Source organism: Pocillopora damicornis, chromosome 14, assembly GCF_964200805.1.
Source record: "Pocillopora damicornis chromosome 14, jaPocDami1.2, whole genome shotgun sequence".
NCBI lineage: Eukaryota > Metazoa > Cnidaria > Anthozoa > Scleractinia > Pocilloporidae > Pocillopora > Pocillopora damicornis.
The window spans coordinates 15,004,159-15,022,072 of record NC_142683.1 but is presented as its reverse complement, the minus strand read 5'-3'; the positions used below and the strand labels follow the sequence as shown (position 1 = coordinate 15,022,072).

Genomic DNA, 17,914 nt, shown 5'->3' with positions numbered 1-17,914 from the left:
TCTTCACTCGCTCTCTTAAATAGTAGGGATGCAAGGAAACCCTGGTTTTTATTGCCGCCTTGTTAAAATCTTTTCAACCCACAATTACACAGGAATCAGTACATGCAGGAGATAAATATTCATCCCCCTCGATTCAGCGCCCTCCTTCCAATAAACGCCTTCCATATCCCCCAACGATCTGATTCGCCCTCTCTGTCCCCTTTTTTTCTCTGGGTTCAAAACATTACCGTTTTGATGAGAAGTACATACGAAGGACATAATTGGGTATACGAGAAACTGTAGATCTTTATTAAAATTCACTTAATTGTAATAACATCAAGTGATCAGTGCTCGAACAAAGAAAAAACTTGTATGAGCCACACAACAACCTTACTCTATGTAAGATGTTATATTTAGGGATGTTTACGACTGAAACATGTTTTGAAAAAAAAGTATCTAAAGTTCATGATGTTTAATTCCCTGGAATTCTTCGTGTGAAATAAAACCATCCTTATTTTTGTCCTCCTCGTGAAAGATCTCTTGCAACAGCATGTTATGGCTTTCATCTCCCTCGCCATTTGACATTCCCTCTCGCCTCAGATATCCAGCAACCTGAAAACAGAAATAGCGAGAATTTCTTAAAGGAAGACTTAAAAATATATGTGTTTTGGGAAGTTTTGAGATTTTTACCCGCAATGCATAGGGGTCAAAATTAATATTTGCTCATAGCCACCATGGGAGGGGGAGATCATGAAAATTATAACTACCAATGGGGGGGGGGGGGGTAATTGGAGTACTTCAGAGCCTTCTGGGAGGATTAGGAAATTTTTACTGTGACATAATCAAAATCTCTCCCTCCCCCCCTTCCCCCTCCCCCCCCCCACTTCAACCCCAGGTGATGAATAATGACTGGTGCCCAAGAGGGTCTACATGAAACGAGCGTCGACGTCCTTTATGCTGCTAAGATTAAAAGTTGGAAACTTAACGAAGGTAGGCTACCATGGATGGAAACTAACTAATTTTTGGAATAGTATCGGAAAAAAAAGTCTTCAGATACAGTAAGACATACAACTAGAAAATCCTGAGTATCACACACCCTGATAAGCCTCAAAAAATTCACGATGTCGTCTCCGGAACTCATTGGCGCTCTAAGCCGTTGAGATCTGGTTCGACACATCAACTCATGTCAAGGCCTCACTAGCTAAGAAAGCAGATGGAACCAAGGGACGAGGGCTTGGAAGTTCTGTAGACAGACATTGAATGTTTAATTTCTTACCTCTGAATGTGAGATCAGTCCATCTCCATTGACATCAATCTCTTTGAACATGTTGAGCTTGCCGCTATCCTCCGAGGGGTCAGCGATTTTCAAGAGCTCTACATAAAATACTAGGAGTGCTCTCGGGGGGATTTTATCCCCGACGGGGTATTCCCCATATCCATATTGCGACGGGACAACAAGCTCACGGAGTTCTCCTACGCACATATCCTTCAATCCCATGTCCCAGCCGGGAATAACTTGTCCTTCTCCGAGAGTAAACTCAAATTCGCTACAAAAGAGAAAATAGAAAACAGAAGTTTAAATGAGCGCTTTTAATTTTTCTTACGGAATGTACCCTCAAATCTCCTCTCCAGATCCTAAACTCTAGTCTATCTGACGAAAATGACCGTGGAAAAACTGGGAAACTAGCCCTGCTTTTTCCTGTAGACGAGCGAGGAGTAAGAAATTTTATAAAACTGTTTTAGTGAGAATCTTAAAGTATTTGATTGACGTAACAGAAATTTAATTCTATGCTTAAACGTTTGGAACACGCAGAAATCTTTGACCATGGCTTGTAACGGATCGAGATAACTGTGAATAAAACGGATGAGGCAATTATCCCGTGTTAATAGACTTTCAGCTGCCCCTCAAATAGTTGCCTTTTTCATGGCGAAGTTTCTTTGACAGTTCAAGTAAGAACGAAATCGAACAGGCTTTCGAAAAGGTTCTCTGTACGCAAATGGCGACTCCCGCATTTTTTGAGCCCGCGAGGGATGCGAACGCGCGAGCGGTCCGCGAGGGTTCTGGCAGGAAAATGTGTACCAGACCCCTCGAAGATCTTTCGCTTGCTCACTTCGCTTATCAGCTCAAATTCGCAGGCTTCGCCTCACAGCCTGCTCGTGCCACAGACGCCAAACAGTGCCTGCTTACGGGCTACGAATCTATCAATGTTGACAAAATGCGCCGTCCTGCAAGGCTCTAAGCTAATCGGGAATTATTAATTAAATTGGTAAGCAAACATGCAGAATTCCACCTTTTTGAGTGTGATTCAGTCATGCATGAATCAAACTGTATACAAGTATAAACGGTGAGAAACATTTGGCAAAGAATCTAAAAATAATATTGTCCACCCTAAGCTATTCAACTTGACCCGCAAAATAATCTTGAGTTCTTTTGTTATTTCCGGTTTAAAACCAGCCCCCGAGTTGCTCACTCGTAGGGCGATCGCGCGTGAGACGGAAATTTCTAGCCACGTTCGTAAATTCGCAACCGAGCCTTCTCTCGGAACAGTTTAGGAGGAAATTAGTTCAGACTATAATCGAATCTATTCGTTGATAAGTTTTTTATTTAGTCCCGGTACCGCTAGTTTTCCGTATCAATGCGTTCATGATCCTCTCACTCAATTACATTTCTTATTCTGGGTTAATTTTATGCAACGGATGTAGATATTTTAATTTTGGTTTTGCGGAGGAAAGCGTTTTTGCCTATTTAACACCTTTTCAATTTAAAACGCATCCAGTTGATCTTAAAACGGGAGAGAGGACGACGAATCCGAACTTTTAAAAGAAAGCTCACATCTCTTAACATCCGTGGAATTTGTTCAATTCTGGTATAATCGAAAAAGTTGACAAACTCGATGAAATTATAAACTAAACTGAGTCAGAAAAAAAGTTGACAGATAAAATAAAAAGATTTTAGTCGATAACCTGAATAATTGAGTCTTCATCACTTGGACTTTTCCCTAAAAGCTATGCAAGGATCTTTAAACTACATTAGCAGAACAAAAAGAAATTGCTATTTGTTTTTTTTTTTTTTCGGATTTTATCTCCTCTTGGAGATGCAACCAGTGAGTGAACAAGTAAATTATGGAAATCATTTGGCTGAAGTAGTCTACAAGAAAAAATAAATTTATCCTACAGAAAGATTGTACTTGCGAAAACAGGAAGTTCTAGCTCACCTTGTGGTTAAAATTGGAGTTTGGTCAATCAATGTGTTGTTGTATCTGACCGTCAAATGGTCCCCATCTTTCGATTCTCTTGGACAGTCGTCTGGTTTTCGCATTATTCCAACTGACAAATGATCTCGTTCTTGTTCAGGTCTTTCATGCGCAAAGGCATAGACGAACAAACAGGCAATAAATGCTAAAGAAGTAAAACACGAGGAGCTCATTTTCGGCCGGCTCACGAAAATATAATGAAGAATTCTTAAGATAAGTTTGAAACGAAGGTGAAATAGAATATGCTGCACGAGCGAGTCAGCTGTTGAGCGCTTCTCTGCTGCAAATGTGAATTACAACAGATCTCTCGTGGACAAATGATCTTACGGCAGATGACAATATGTCCACGTAGTGTAGAAGCCAACCAAAAGATTTAAACGTGGACACAGGTTTAATCAATATTCATATATAGCTGGAAAACTGGAGCATTCATACTAAGAACGCCATGTTACCTAGGAACGAACGTCAGCTCGGTATTGAAAATAACATAGCCTTTCTCTTCATAAATCTAAAACAAAACCGTAAAATTCTCGGTCAAATGGACTTCATAGCGGTAACAAAAAACAAAATTGTCGTTACGATTGTTATTTTCTTCAGCAAAACACAGAAAATTGATCACCGGCCGCGGAGAAGCTCAATTATTCGGCGCAGAAAATTACCCTATTTCTAAATCAAACTTTAGTCTGCCCTGAATCAGTAAAAAGCGTCTGGACGGTAAGAACAACAGCTATCGTAAAGAACAAGGTTTTTTAACTTCAAAACTGAATTTATTATCCTCGTGGCAAAGGTCGCAAAATCTCTTTCGGAAAAAAAACATTGGAAGAGGTCTTAATTTGGCGTGAACTTCTAAAAATTAATTCATGTTTCGGGCTCCTTTTTGACAGAGGTTCTTTGCAAGAACTGCGTGTACTGCGGGGATTATAGTCATATTTTGCACAAAGAATACATGCAGGAGAGGCAGTAAGGATTCAAAAGAAAAATCTTACTGGCCTTTTTACATCAGTACCACAAGATAAAGAATTTCAACTTCTGAAAAAGAATGACATAACAACATTACATCTCTAAGGCAAAAGCCACCCAGCCGAAACTTCAAAAAATTCAAAAATTTTCCTTAAAGATTTAAGAAATAACGGGGAATGAGGAATACGCCAGATAAAATTTCAGTTAACTTGTGTTAAACCCATCTAAAGTAAAATATTTGAAAGTTTAAAGTCTTCATCACAAGAAAGTACTCTTGAAAATTCCGTGAAACAATGATTCTATTCAAACGCAGTCTTGTATGTTTTGAATCGGCGTTTTTCGTTGCGTAAAGTTTGCGCAACTTAAAACCAAAACAAAATCCGTAAACGTATTTTCGATGAATTTCAACTCTTTACAGTCTCTAACCCCCAGAACAGCTCTTGATGAAACATATCATTCAATTCATCCAAAGTAAATCCAGAAATTTCACGTTAAACTTCTTTGATCTTGCAATAACAACAAGGAATGTTCGATAACGAGAGTACGATAAATGTTTAAATTCTCTCAACTTACAATTACACCTATGCATTAAACGAGTTAAAAAATCAATTAATTAACGCAATTTACTATAGTGACGAGCAAAAGTTTCCTTACTACAAATGTTAACATGAATTTGCAAGCCAACGACACGCTCGACTTGAATAGTTTCCAAGAGGAATGATCTGTGTTTTATTAAAATTGATTTTTGCAAGGCAGGGCTAAATTGGTGGCGAGGTTTTCCCAGACGGTTTTATGATCATCTCGTTGATATGTTTTTTGTCAACGATAAACGCTGTAAGGTCCTATAAAATGCACAAAGTAGATTGATTCATACGAAAAAGAACACCTTTTTCCGGACAACTTTGAAAATCAGTTCACGAAGTTAGAAAGTAAAACCATACTGACATTTGGTCAAGAGTACTTTATAACACTCCACCCAACTTTTAAAGTTGAAAGATGAGGTCTGTGCCTCTGTAACCTTAAGGTCAACTCAATGAAAAGATTGTTCTTTCGCCTCTTATCAAAGGAACATCGGTAGATAATTGCATGGGAGATTGGTCCACAAAGTTGAGATAACTCCTAGAGGTTGTATTAAGACTTAAAAGGGGCTCTGTTAGTTCGCATTAAACTGGCCTGAAAGTTTTTCCGAGGCAATGATTATTTTCAGATTTTGTCCAAACGCACGATTCTGACAAATTTGTATCCGAAGCGTGAAAACTAATCCAATGACAAGTCGATGTTCGTGAGTTGATGCATTAAAATCGCGCGAAAACAATTTTACTTGCTTTGCTAAGGGCACCAACTTCACTGACTATGGACAAGACACCGATGATTCAAGAAACTTATGAGTTTTTATAACGAACGATTGTAACAACTTTCTATCTCAATTTGTACTGATTTTGTAGGAAAATGAAGGGCCTCGTTTTGGTGATGATAACCTTCGCTCTGACAAATGCACTACCCCTTAAAAATGGAAACGTCACTGAGCTTGAAACAGAGATAGGAGACACATTTTCGCTTTAATTAATTCTCATTTGCTGTCTTTAAAAATTTTATGATTTCGCCTTAAAAGCAATGGTAAATCATACATTCATTTTGTCTTTTTTGTTTTCCGTCTTTCTTTCTCTTTTAGCGATGGTCGTGATCCTGTGAAGCTGGATGAGGAGAAGATTGGTAAGTCTTTCAGAACATCTGCCATTTTACGGAAGAAACACCGATACCTCCTCAACACGTTGTTACTATTATGGGCGATTGCAAAATCTTCCTATTTTTTTTTCTTATTCCTCAATTTCATACAGGAAAACTCCACGAGGACTGGTGACCAAAAGAGATTAAATATATGGTTTATACCTGTTGAAATTTCTCGTTTGTTTATGGTGGACTTATTCAGGACTGATTAAATTAATTGGATAATGTGATTCTTGAGGAAAAGCTTACATGATGTTATTGATTTTAATCAAACGGACTTAATTTTTAGATGCACCCATGAACGATCCGGCTCCCGACCCACTTTTTTACAAATTACCTCAACATTGGGGACATTACGATTATTAATGGACCCGGCAATGGATGGAATTGGGGAGCTGGAGGCTCTGCCACAGGATATGAAAAAAGGACTGTTGGTGAGTAAATTAGTCAATCCGTCTTTTTTTTTTTTAGCATGTCTGTAGAAAGTCTATCATTTAATAAATAACTTTTTGTGAGCAATCCTGATGTTATCTAAGAGACGATTCAGCATCCTATAACAGTCGACTACTGTCATAAACAACTTCATGATTGGTTTTCGCTTGTGGAATACATAGAAAATTGTACGAGGTATTTGATGAAATCTGAGTATTGCTGTTTTCCAGGCTTGAGCAGTATAGTTGCTATACCTAGTTCAAATATTCGATTATTGAAGGAAATTTGAAATGATCGATTTAAATTGAATATATTCATTTTTCATAAACGCAGTCCAATAACCAGTGAGTCGAAGAGCGGGGACAAGTCACTAGTTTTTCCGTCAAGATTTTGTAGTAGTTGACTCACGCGGAATTTTCAAATATGCACTTAGTAATTGCAAGCTCTGTCATTGTTAATCATTTTTTTATTGATATACTAGTGTTTTCTTAATTTAATGTCAAAAATTATTATCAAGTCTATCGTTTTTATCTTGTTAAAAGATTTTTCACCCTTTTTTTTTAATGTGCCCATCAGTAGAGGGATTTTTGCTTTATAGTGTTTGACACAGAAATAAAGTTATTTAAGTTACATATGGATAAATAACTGTAAAAGAAATGATGTAATAAAAAAGTTGATTTCCTTGTTTTCAAGTCCCTACATGCTTTAGTGCCTCTGGTTTTGTAACCTGGCCTTCTGTTTCCCACAAGACATGGAGGATCTGGATACGAGATAAAACTATGGAGTCTTGTAACAAGGAGTGTCACCAAGAAGAACAGTTCAAAACTTATTTTTTTAATCATAGTACAGTACTTGAGTTAACCCTTTACAACCTAACATCAGTATAGATATTCTTCGCACTCTTCTCCATACATTCTCCAAGGTGCTGACAAGGAGAATTTGTGTAACAATCAACAGCTCCTCTAGCTGCTGATAATTTTCTTTATTCTCATGACCATACTGCATGATTCAGGGGTGATATTGTAAGGAGAACTTAGATACTGGTCACTCTTAGGGGTTAAAGGGCTGAGGTAACATCACCACTAGAAAAACACTACTGTGTTGAAACAATTTAATACAGTAAAAATTATGAGAACATACACCTATAGACTGAATGACCGTGTGAAAATAACCTCTGAAATACAATTTCGTAACACTTCTCTAGGTTAGAAGTGTGTTGATGAATTCTAAAAATCTTCCATCTGTTTGGTCTGTTGGGAATTTCTTTATCAGGGAAGACTGAAAATGAAAATATGAATAATGGCATTTAAGAATACACAAAGGTAAAAATGTTTATTTTTTAAGTCTTACCCTGATTGCTGCTAGGAGCAGCAGCGAGTAATAATATGTTGTTTCCCCTCCTGCATAAGGGACTAGTAAACCAGCCTCCCCTCCCATTCCCCTCCCCCCCATTCCCCTCCCCTCCCCATTCCCCTCCCCTCCCCATTCCCCTCCCCTCCCCATTCCCCTCCCCTTGATGGATAAAGGAGAAAGTGACTCTCTTCTTTTTTTAAATTTGCTCCCTTTCCTTTTGCACTCACTGCATCTTAGGCAGAGAGAGGTCTGGGTGTGAGGCAGCTGATCATCTGTTGTACCTTTCTCTCACAAATTTTGATTTTCTGCATCTATGTTCAAATTAGAGGGTTTTGTTTTCTAGGGTAATGGCTACAATAGTAAATTTACATGGGGAGGGGAGGGGGGGGAGGAGAGGCAGTTAAAAAGGGTTGAGGGGTGTGACGATAAGAAAAGGCCAATAAGTGTGGTTGCAGTTCCACGTCAGAAGCACAACATCATGACAACAGTCAACCCTACAACTAAGATTTCTCTCACATGCCAATATACACCACTCTAAAAAGAAGGCAGGATCTGTTGTTAAGTCTACTGGTATAAGACACTGATATTCAAGGATTCACCTTCACTTTGTCAAGGTAGGTTTGGGATCCATGCCAAAAGTTGTTGAAGTTTATTGCATCAGGGCCTCCCTTGTAAAAACTCCACATCCATCTCTGAAAAAATATCAAAAAAAGGAACTAGTTAGAAATACAAACTTAAGTGCTAGTGCTTTGAAATAGTAGCTTTGAGCCATCATTTCATAAGAACAACATGCCGCCACAGGATGGATTAGAGGTGCATATCAAGTTCATCGAACAATTTATGGATAAAAATAGTGTAGGTATGCACTTGATTTAATGGGAATAAATGGTGGGTCAATCTTAACAATCTTTAACCCTTTAACTCCCAGATCAAATTTGTAATTCTCCTCGCTGTCAACCATACAATTTGTTAGACTGTCACAAACTTCTTTTATCAGTAGGTGATGATGTCCTTTCTTCTTGTGACCTTACTGTGTGATTCAGGGGGTGATATTGTCAGGAAATGAAAAGTTTTCATTCCTTGCAATGACAATTGCATTTGCATTGTCATTTGCATTGGGGCAGCTCACATGTGTAAATCCTTGCATTTGCATCCGCATCTGCATTGCCTGTGTGAACCAGGCTTTAGGAGCTAAAGGATTAAAACAATAGTACATATATCATACCAGTTCATTGAGAAGATCTTGTGTGAGAAACTGATCTTGATGCAGGGTGGTATTAATTAGCATTGGTACACCAAGTTTTTGAGTTTGACCTTCCATTGATGTTTGAACCCAAAAAGCCCGTATAACTGATTCCTTTGTAGTTCTGTAGGTGTCATAGGGCGCTAAAAGGAAAAAGGAAATAAAAACCCCATCAACACATCATAATGTACTACTCTTATGACTTTACCCTTCATTTAACCCTTTGACTCCCTAATATTGTCAGTAATTCTCCTTACTGTCTGGCATATAATTCTTCTGATGTTAAGGTAGGGAATTTGGTATTCAATCAAGTAATAATCCTCTAGAGTGTTCTAAATTTTTCTTTATCTCATTACTTGTCAGCTTGATACTGTAGGGAGAAATTCTGTTTGGTTACTCATGGGAGAGGGTTAACCTGACACTTTACTCACTTTCAGAGTGTTTATTTGATTGAATGTGGATTGCAAATTTTTTGCAGTTTTGTACATAAGTTTCAGGGCTTGTCAAGTTACATGTTGTTTGCTGCTGACTACTTGCCATGGGACCAGGTTGGTTCACTTGTACCAATAAACTGTAATGATGGCCATTTTGAAAAGTGCAGTAACATAGAGAAAGATGTTTTTTGTCTCGTCATGAACATGGGACAAAAAAAAAATCTGAATCCCCACCATGAATCAAAACTTCAGAACTTTGGATTCTGCACTGCAATACTCTACCATGGAGCCGCAGGGACTCCACTGTGAGCAAGGTCTATTACAAAGTTGATATTCTAACCGTAACCCTAACATGTTTTAACATGCAGTAACATGTTAGAAGACCATTGGTTCTGTTTCTGTTTGTTTAAATTTCTATGGTTAGAGTACCTGGGACCTACTCTTCTGTTGGAAGGGTTTTTTTGCCCCAACTTACACTTACTTATGTGGGTAAAAAAACTCTTTTTTCTGCAATACAGTAGCTAAATGTGAATAAAAATAAAAATGAGTATTTAGCAGTGGATATTCCACAAGGTGGCTCTTCTTATCCCTTTTTCCTGGTCAAATTGGAATTTGAAATGTTTGTTATTAAGGTGGATTGAAAACTGGAAGACCCAGAGAAAAACCCTTCATGCAAGGATAAGAACTGACAACAAACTCAACCTTCATGTGACCTAGTCCAGGAATTGAACCTAAGCCACAGTGGTAAGAAGCAAGTGTTCCCATCACCACTGAGCTATCCCTGTTCCCCAAAATAGCTCCCTTTAATCTCTTAACCTTGGATACACTTACACACTATGATACCCAAGCAAGCTCCATATGGTGCGTTCTCCTGCTGTAGGATGCTCTGATAACTCAACTGATTCTGAATATCCTGGAGCGATGGATCAGGCTGATAGGATGGATGACTATGGTACCAACCCACCAGAAAAAGTCCTCGCTGTGCGATTGCATTCCTAACCTGCAATGGCAAGCATTTACATGTACCCATGAAATCAATTTTAATTGACCTAGGAATGAAATACATGAGCATGTACTATTGAAGAAATGATTCTCACAAGTCTTAGATCTTAAATTAAGCCTAAATGCACCGTATCATCAGCGTAAATATACTCCATACTCCTCTCTATACATTTTCTTAGGTGCTGACAAGGAGAATTTGATTAACAATCTAGAGCTTCTTTCGATGGTGATCATTTCCTACATTCTTATGACCTTACTGTTTGATTCAGAGCTAATATTGTAAGGAGAAAATAGATGCTGGTCACTCTTAGGGGTCAAAGGATTAAAGAATTTCTTCAGGCTCCTTCTCTGCAATTTCTTTGATTGCAGCTCTCTTGGGAGGATCACAGTCACATCATTTATGTTTCCATGAACAACATCAATTTCCCTACCTCTTCCTCAACTTTGAGTGCATTTTCCTTGTCAGCAAATCGACAGCGACAGGGAAAAGCCTGCACAACCTTCATGTCTATGGAACGAAATATCCAATTAGAACCTTGAGTAATACACAAACCTAAATGATACTGTGCATAATCGAAATCTTGGGTAGGCATACTGAATAGGTTTCACTTAAGGAATTTTTATGTCAACTCTGTTTTCCTTTTCTTGGGAATGAAGCCCAAAAATAGTATAATATACTATTTTTGTTATATTCTATAACAGTTGCATAAATGTAGCTGTGTCCAAAACAAGAGAACAGTTATCCCTTTACACCATAACATCAGTATCCATAACCTCCATACTCTTCTCTATGTTTCTATTAGCACTGACGAGGAGAATTTGTTGAACAATCAAAGCTTCTTTGGGTGTTGATCATTTCCTTTATTCTCATGATCTTAATGAATGATTCAGCCATATTACTGTGAGGAGAAATTAAATGTTGGTCACTCTCAGGGTTTAAAGGGTTACATGACTCCTATAGAATTCACTTACGGTGTGTTTGTGGGTCAAACTGCCCTGCTAAATATCCCACAACTTCACTGGTTGTAAGATGACAATGATAATCCTGGAAAATATACACAAAGCTTACTGAAAACATCTAACAAATGTGCTGAATAACATCACTAATACAGCTATTGTAATTTTATAGATATTATCATCTAAGAATCCTTAAATGTTCTAACAATTCTCAAATTTTCTAAAAATCCCATTTAGCAAGTTAAAAATCCGTAGAAAATCCAGATTTTTGTATTCAGACCTATCTTATCCAAGTGGCCAAAACCAGGCAGAGCTTATCCCAGATTCTTTAGCATGAAGCCACATGCCCCTTCCCCCACCTCCCCCCCCCCCAACCTGAGTAGAAAGAATCTCATGAATTAAAGTGTCTTTTACAAGAATACCAAGTCTCCTGCTCTGTGCATCTTTGAGCTGATACCACATACACTGTATGTGACCCTGCTCACACATGGGCAAAGTGTTCTTGAAAACACTTTGATGATCCATTTATAAGGATTGTTTGATAAATATTTCCATTAGAGAGTAAAGTATCAGTGTATGATAGCAAGGTACTGCTGCTGCAAATAGTGTGTACAGTTATATCATGTACATATGCCTAAAGACTTACCATAAGTAAAAGGCAGTTTGTCGAAATATCCACAGAGAATGGCTGCATTTTTCCAGTGGCACTGAAGTTCACAAGTTCAACCAAAGTGTGTGGATCACTAAGACAAACAAAAAAGCCTTTACGAAACTGATAAAGAAATGAATAAAAGGGGAAAGTTTCTAAAGAAACTGTGGTACTGCATTAGTTGGTGGGGGGGGGGGGGGGGAAGAGGGGCATTACTACAATTTGGTTCATCAACTCGGTTCAGCACTGTAAAGAGTTTCAAAGCTGACATTTCAAGCATTAGCCTATCTTTAACCCCTTGAATGTCAGCTTCAGAAACTGCATACATTGGCTAATAGGCCATTTTACAGTTGTGTATTGACTGTACTTGCCAAGCTTTTTGATTTGGACTGAGGATAAAGGTGACCTTGTTGTAATGGTGACCAGTATTTAGTAGGCATGATAAAAAAGTCATTTACATTTGAAAAGCAGCAATGTTTGTATCATAACAAGGTCTCACTCCTGTTCAAAGCATGCAACTGTAAGATGGACTATCAACTCAGTTGACAGAACCAACTGATCGAAAAAGAATTTTTTGTACCATTAACATTGTTGTTGGTAACACTTTCTTCACCTTTCAGGAGTCACCATCGTGTGCTTGCTTGACTGCCGAGTTCTAACAGCTGATCGTTTCCTACCTGCAGAGCCTGGTGGAGAGGACAATGGGCTGGAAATGTCTGTAAACCAAACAGAATGACTTAGATATTTTGACAAATGTTGGAAGATTATAAGATTTGCAATGTTAAAGCAAAAAAGACAATGACAAAAATGACTCACCCACAGGGCTTCGAAGAGAACTTGATGTTCCTGACTTTGATGAAGATGTTGGTGTGACTGCAGTTGGTGTGAAGACCGATGGTGATTTGGCAGGAGGTGGATGAATATACCCAATGTTTGGCTTCCTTCTGTAATGATGTAAAATAACAGAAGATATTAATTTTCAGAACAATTTTCCATAAAGAATTGATAACAAAGTAATTTACATTTGAAAAGTAGCAAGGTTTGTGTCATAACAGGGTCACCCTTAGCCTCATTCCTGTTCAAAGGCTTGGCAACCAAGCTAGCAATTGTAAAATGGAACATATGATAGTGGATCAACCCTAATTGATATTAATTGATATTGTTATGATTAATCTAGTTTCAGTCTCAGAATTAAAGAAAGTCATGATGGATGCTTCAAACCAAAAACAACAGTCACAGGCAATAATCAAGCAACCTGGGGCCACTTAAAAAATAAAAAATGCCAAAAGGGGTTAGATTTTATACAATTGTTTTTAACTTACCCTCTCCCTGAGGGTGTGGTCTGTGTATATGGCGGTTTATAGAGGGATTTTGTACCAGCTGACCCAGACTTGATTGAGGACGATCCAGGTTCTCTTTGTGTGGAGGGTTTTGGAACAGAAGCTGATGTGATTGTTGATGATGATGATGACGTAGACAAGGATGAGGGTGATGTGAAACTGTGCACATCACTATGACTACCAGATGGTTTGCCAGATGGTGTCTTTTGTGATGAGGAAGTTGTCGATTGGGTGGTATGAGCTGATGACATTTTTTGAGAAGTGGTTGGTGTATCACCATGGTTTGATGATACCTGTTGTGTAACGAAACCACAGAGTTACAAACAATTATAATTCATCACAAAACTACCAAAACCTTGAGACAGAATGCAGGTGTCTTGCAAAGGAAAAAGCAATGATGGCAAAGACCAATGAAATAAACTTATTTCGAACTCATTCTTAATCCTTCACTTCCCAGAAGTGATCAACAAGTAACTTCTCCCTACAATATCCATGCACTATCCAGCAAACAGGTAATGAGAATACTCAAATGTCTCGGGTACAAGTTGTCATCTTGATCTAGTACCAAATTCTCATAACTTATTAACAAGGAAATGTGTAGCAGCAAGAGGGGAGAATTAACAATCAGATCTTGGGAGTTAAAGGGTTGAAAAGAAAAACCCTGGATTAAAAAAAGCAAGAGTTTTGCCCTTGTTGGGGTCCTTGCATGTCTAGAACATGGATCAAAAACTTCAACCCAGCCTTTCATCCCTCCACAAAAACCACTTTGACCCTTTCACTATTAAGACCCTCGATTAAGTATCAATCCTTAACACTTCTTACAATAAATTTGTTATTTTAGCTTTGAAAATTTGGCTTTAACTCAAATATTAGCAGAGCTCGTAGAGGATAGCCCCATAATTATACAAAATAGCAGTAACTCATCGAGCCATAAAAATTTGGATGTACAACCGTACGACCGCACGAACAACCGTACAAGGTGCTACTTTTAGCATGCATGGCCAACTGTACCATGGGCAAATGAAAGTTGCAAATGAAAATCCATTAATGTTACCACGCACTTTATCCATAGTAGGGGCTTTAGTTTTGTTGAAGAGATGTGTGGGAAAAAAAATGCGAGCTCTGCTTTTAGGCTTGCCTAAATCTATATATTATCATCCTGGTTGATACTTTTGTAACTTCATGTCATCTTTCTGCTTAAAAAGCTGGGTTTTAAGTGATACTTACACCTGGGTTTTGCTTCCTAAACCATGTTGTCTTGAACTGATCCAGCTTTTTACCTTTGTATTTTACCTTTGAAAGAAAAAAAATACAAGCAAAATCAACATTTGTATTTTTCTTTATTCTAATTACTTATCTGCTTACTATTGAATTGATATTGTGAGGAGAAATTCAGTCTTGGTCACCACTGAAAGCTGGTATTAGGAGAATGATAGCTACAAGGGATGCGCATTTTCTCCTAACTCTCTGTTGGTGTTTTTTCCTAACTTTGTACCTCTATTTTTAGCAATTTGCTCCTTTCTATCCTGCATTGGCAGAATTAGGTGTTACTAATAACTGCTTTATATGAAATTTCTTTGACTATAACTAGGACCTTTCTAAAATCCTAATTCATTAATCAAAGCTTCTTAATTAATCAGTAATATACAACATCCTCCAATTGATGAGTTTTCTCATCACGTTGCCAGTGAAAAGTCTCTTCAAATTCTGAAGAGAAGTTACATGTTTGGGAGTTACAGCCAATTTGTAAAACAACTTACTGATGCCCATCCACAGCCAGATTTCTTGGAAGGATTCACCAGCCTCTTACAGTAGATTGCCCAAGCAGAGGGCGAGTTGAACACTTGATCAGCCTCTGGCCATCTGATTCTACCATCAGGTTGGAGATCAGCCACAAACTTCTGACCCTGAAATTCATATCAACTACTTAATACTGATAGTGATGACAAAATAGAACATTGTTCTTACTAATGTCTAGTAATAATGAAATTCACAATCTCATGACTGCCACAGTACCTATGATCGTGAATAAGGAAACACTAAAAATAAAAATTATAATAATAATTATAATTAAAAAAAGTAATAATAACAACTCAAAATTAATTACAGAATTTCTTCTTACATTATCAGTACAATATCAAGCAGACAAGTAATGAGAATACAGAAAAATATTTAGGGGATTATTGGTTGATCCAATTCCAAATTCTCCAAACTAACATCATGTAAATTGTATGGCAGACAGCAAGGAGAATTACTAATGAGATCTTGAGAGTTTTAAGGGTTAAAAGTGATAAATGTAACTGATTTTTGGAATGACTACTTTTTGTTTGATGTACATGTAGTGTTGTATTAAGAAGTTGTGATAAATTTTGTGGTAGTCTTGACCTAAATGTTAGTCACTGAGCTTCAATGAATCCCAAGAAATGAGGTTCCATCCTTTTAAACGACTTAGATTCATGCTCAGTTCAAATTTGTTCTTTCAGCATTTCATGCCATTATTCTGTGACTATTTTGGCTGTTATGGCCAATGAAAAAATTTTGGCAACTAAATGTTGCTGCTGAAAGTTGCAATTTTGCTGCTACACATTTCCTTGTAAATTAGTTAAAAGAATTTGTGATTCAATCTAGATAAAAATTTCTACCTGATAAGTTTGGGTATTCTCACTACCTGTTTACTGGATAATTTATGAATACTGTGGGGGAGAAGTTACAATACATGTTAATCACTTCTGGGAGTTGAAGAGTTAAAGTGCGATAAATGCTCCATTATTTTCATTGATAAAAAGACTTATACCCTTTGTCCTCAGTTGTCTAAGAATTTAGCCTTGAGATATTGCCTGGACCTCTAAAACAAATCACCATTCATTCATTGCACAAAATTCTCCAGTTCCATTGTCTTGTTTTCAATTTTTCGTGATTTTCCCCTCTATCACGAAAAATTGAAAACAAGACAATGACAACCTCTATGAATTTGGTGGTAACTACATTAAACTTGATTCTTTGAATGGCAATTTTGAGAACTAATGAGCTTGACGCCATGCTCTGTCTTCTCACTCCTGTTCTCCAAATGTATGAACTTACACCTTTTGCAATAACACTATAAACATTCCAGTTTCAAAAGTAATGTAATATCATCTACATGTAGCTGTTACACTAACCAAGTAATCAATAGAAAGGCATTTTTCCCCAGGGTCCATTACTCCATCATCAAGCAACATGCCAAGAGTGACACCCCGCCCTGTGAGAACAGATCGTGGTTTTCTTCTTCCCTTAGGTTTTATAGTCTCTTCCAATATCTCTGCGTCATCGCCTTCATCTTCGTCATCAACATCATCACCATCTTCTTCTTCATCCAAGTTATCTTCCTCCATGTCCTCGATTTCATCTTCCATTATCTGAGCTGTAGCGTATGCACAGTACAGTTAATTAGACCTTTACGGTGTATATAATAGTTAGCAGCTTGTTTTGTCAACAACTAGTTTACCAGTTACTCTAAACTTTTTTCATCAATATCCTTACCTGCTAGCTCTCTAACATCTTACATTTGCTCTAAGCTTTTTTCATCAATATCCTACACTATATCTGCTAGCTCTCTAGCATCTTACATTTGCTCTAACTCCCAAAAATGATTAAAATGTAACAATTTCCTTTCATATCCAAACATAATCCAGCAAACAGGTATGGAGAATACTCAAACCTATCAGGTTAGAATTGTTATCTTGATCTAAAACAAAATTCCTATAACTAATTTACAACAAAATGTGTAGTAGCTAGAGGAGAAAATTGACAATCAGATCTTAGGAGTGAAAGGGTTAAGGTCAATTTGCCTACAGCTCGTACATGCATAAAATAATCTTTCTGTTACTCCCTCAAAGTGACAACTGCAAAGGAAGTCTGTTTACTGTTACATGCAGCAATTTTCATCTCTCTAGAGATCCTAACTCGTCTAATTTACCTGTTTTAGTAAAACAACAGTGTTAAAATAATGATAAAGGAGAAGAAGGAGTTTCATCACAGCCGGAGACATATGGCAGGTATATCAATAACAATAATAAGTGACACAAGTAGAAATTTACTGCATCGACACCGGCACAATACGAAACACACACATACAAAAATAATACAATTTTCTTGCTTATCGTCGATGAAGAACTTTGATATAGTGCCTGCTATTGTTCTGAGATGACCTTTGGAGTAATCAGAGGCCTGTCGCTAATGTATCTCGCATTTGTTTGAGTCCTTCGAGTGGAAAACAGTGAAGAAGATCAACAAAGCCCTCGTGCATGCAATGTAGCAACTTTCGTGAAACATTCGAGGGGTATTACATGTAGATCGCTGAAGTTGGTTAAGAATTTAAGAGAAGGATAAGACTTACCCATGACACCACAGATCACAGCTGAATTATGCACTTTTTCAATAAAACCCCTTTCACGTCTAACGTAGTCTATTGAAACTGCGTGTTCGCTAAGTTTTATGCGAGGGAACTAGAGAGGAGCGAAGAGTTTGTAGCGTGAGGGTAGAGTGGGGAGGAGTTGTCATAGGGTACTGCGCGGGAATATTTAAAGCGGGTGACAAGAATTCCA

The 17,914-nt window shown here is 37.7% G+C and overlaps 2 protein-coding genes across 2 annotated transcripts; both read right to left on the bottom strand.

Annotated features, from left to right (window-relative positions):
* Positions 1-267: 267 nt before the first annotated feature.
* Positions 268-3,644, bottom strand: LOC113676876 (peptidyl-prolyl cis-trans isomerase FKBP2). Its single transcript, XM_089194690.1, has 3 exons — positions 3,195-3,644; positions 1,256-1,526; positions 268-591 (listed from the first exon to the last, which is right to left on the bottom strand). Exons 1-3 carry the CDS (start codon positions 3,404-3,406, stop codon positions 436-438), a joined length of 639 nt encoding a protein of 212 aa, XP_089050816.1. The 5' UTR covers positions 3,407-3,644; the 3' UTR covers positions 268-435.
* A 3,157-nt stretch (positions 3,645-6,801) lies between these two features.
* Positions 6,802-17,823, bottom strand: LOC113676921 (MPN domain-containing protein). The gene is made up of 14 exons (XM_027193664.2): positions 17,707-17,823; positions 16,490-16,731; positions 15,092-15,238; positions 14,559-14,624; positions 13,314-13,624; positions 12,808-12,935; positions 12,605-12,707; positions 11,989-12,085; positions 11,358-11,430; positions 10,817-10,893; positions 10,215-10,383; positions 8,932-9,092; positions 8,306-8,398; positions 6,802-7,631 (listed from the first exon to the last, which is right to left on the bottom strand). Exons 1-14 carry the CDS (start codon positions 17,708-17,710, stop codon positions 7,554-7,556), a joined length of 1,749 nt encoding a protein of 582 aa, XP_027049465.2. The 5' UTR covers positions 17,711-17,823; the 3' UTR covers positions 6,802-7,553.
* Positions 17,824-17,914: the final 91 nt, after the last annotated feature.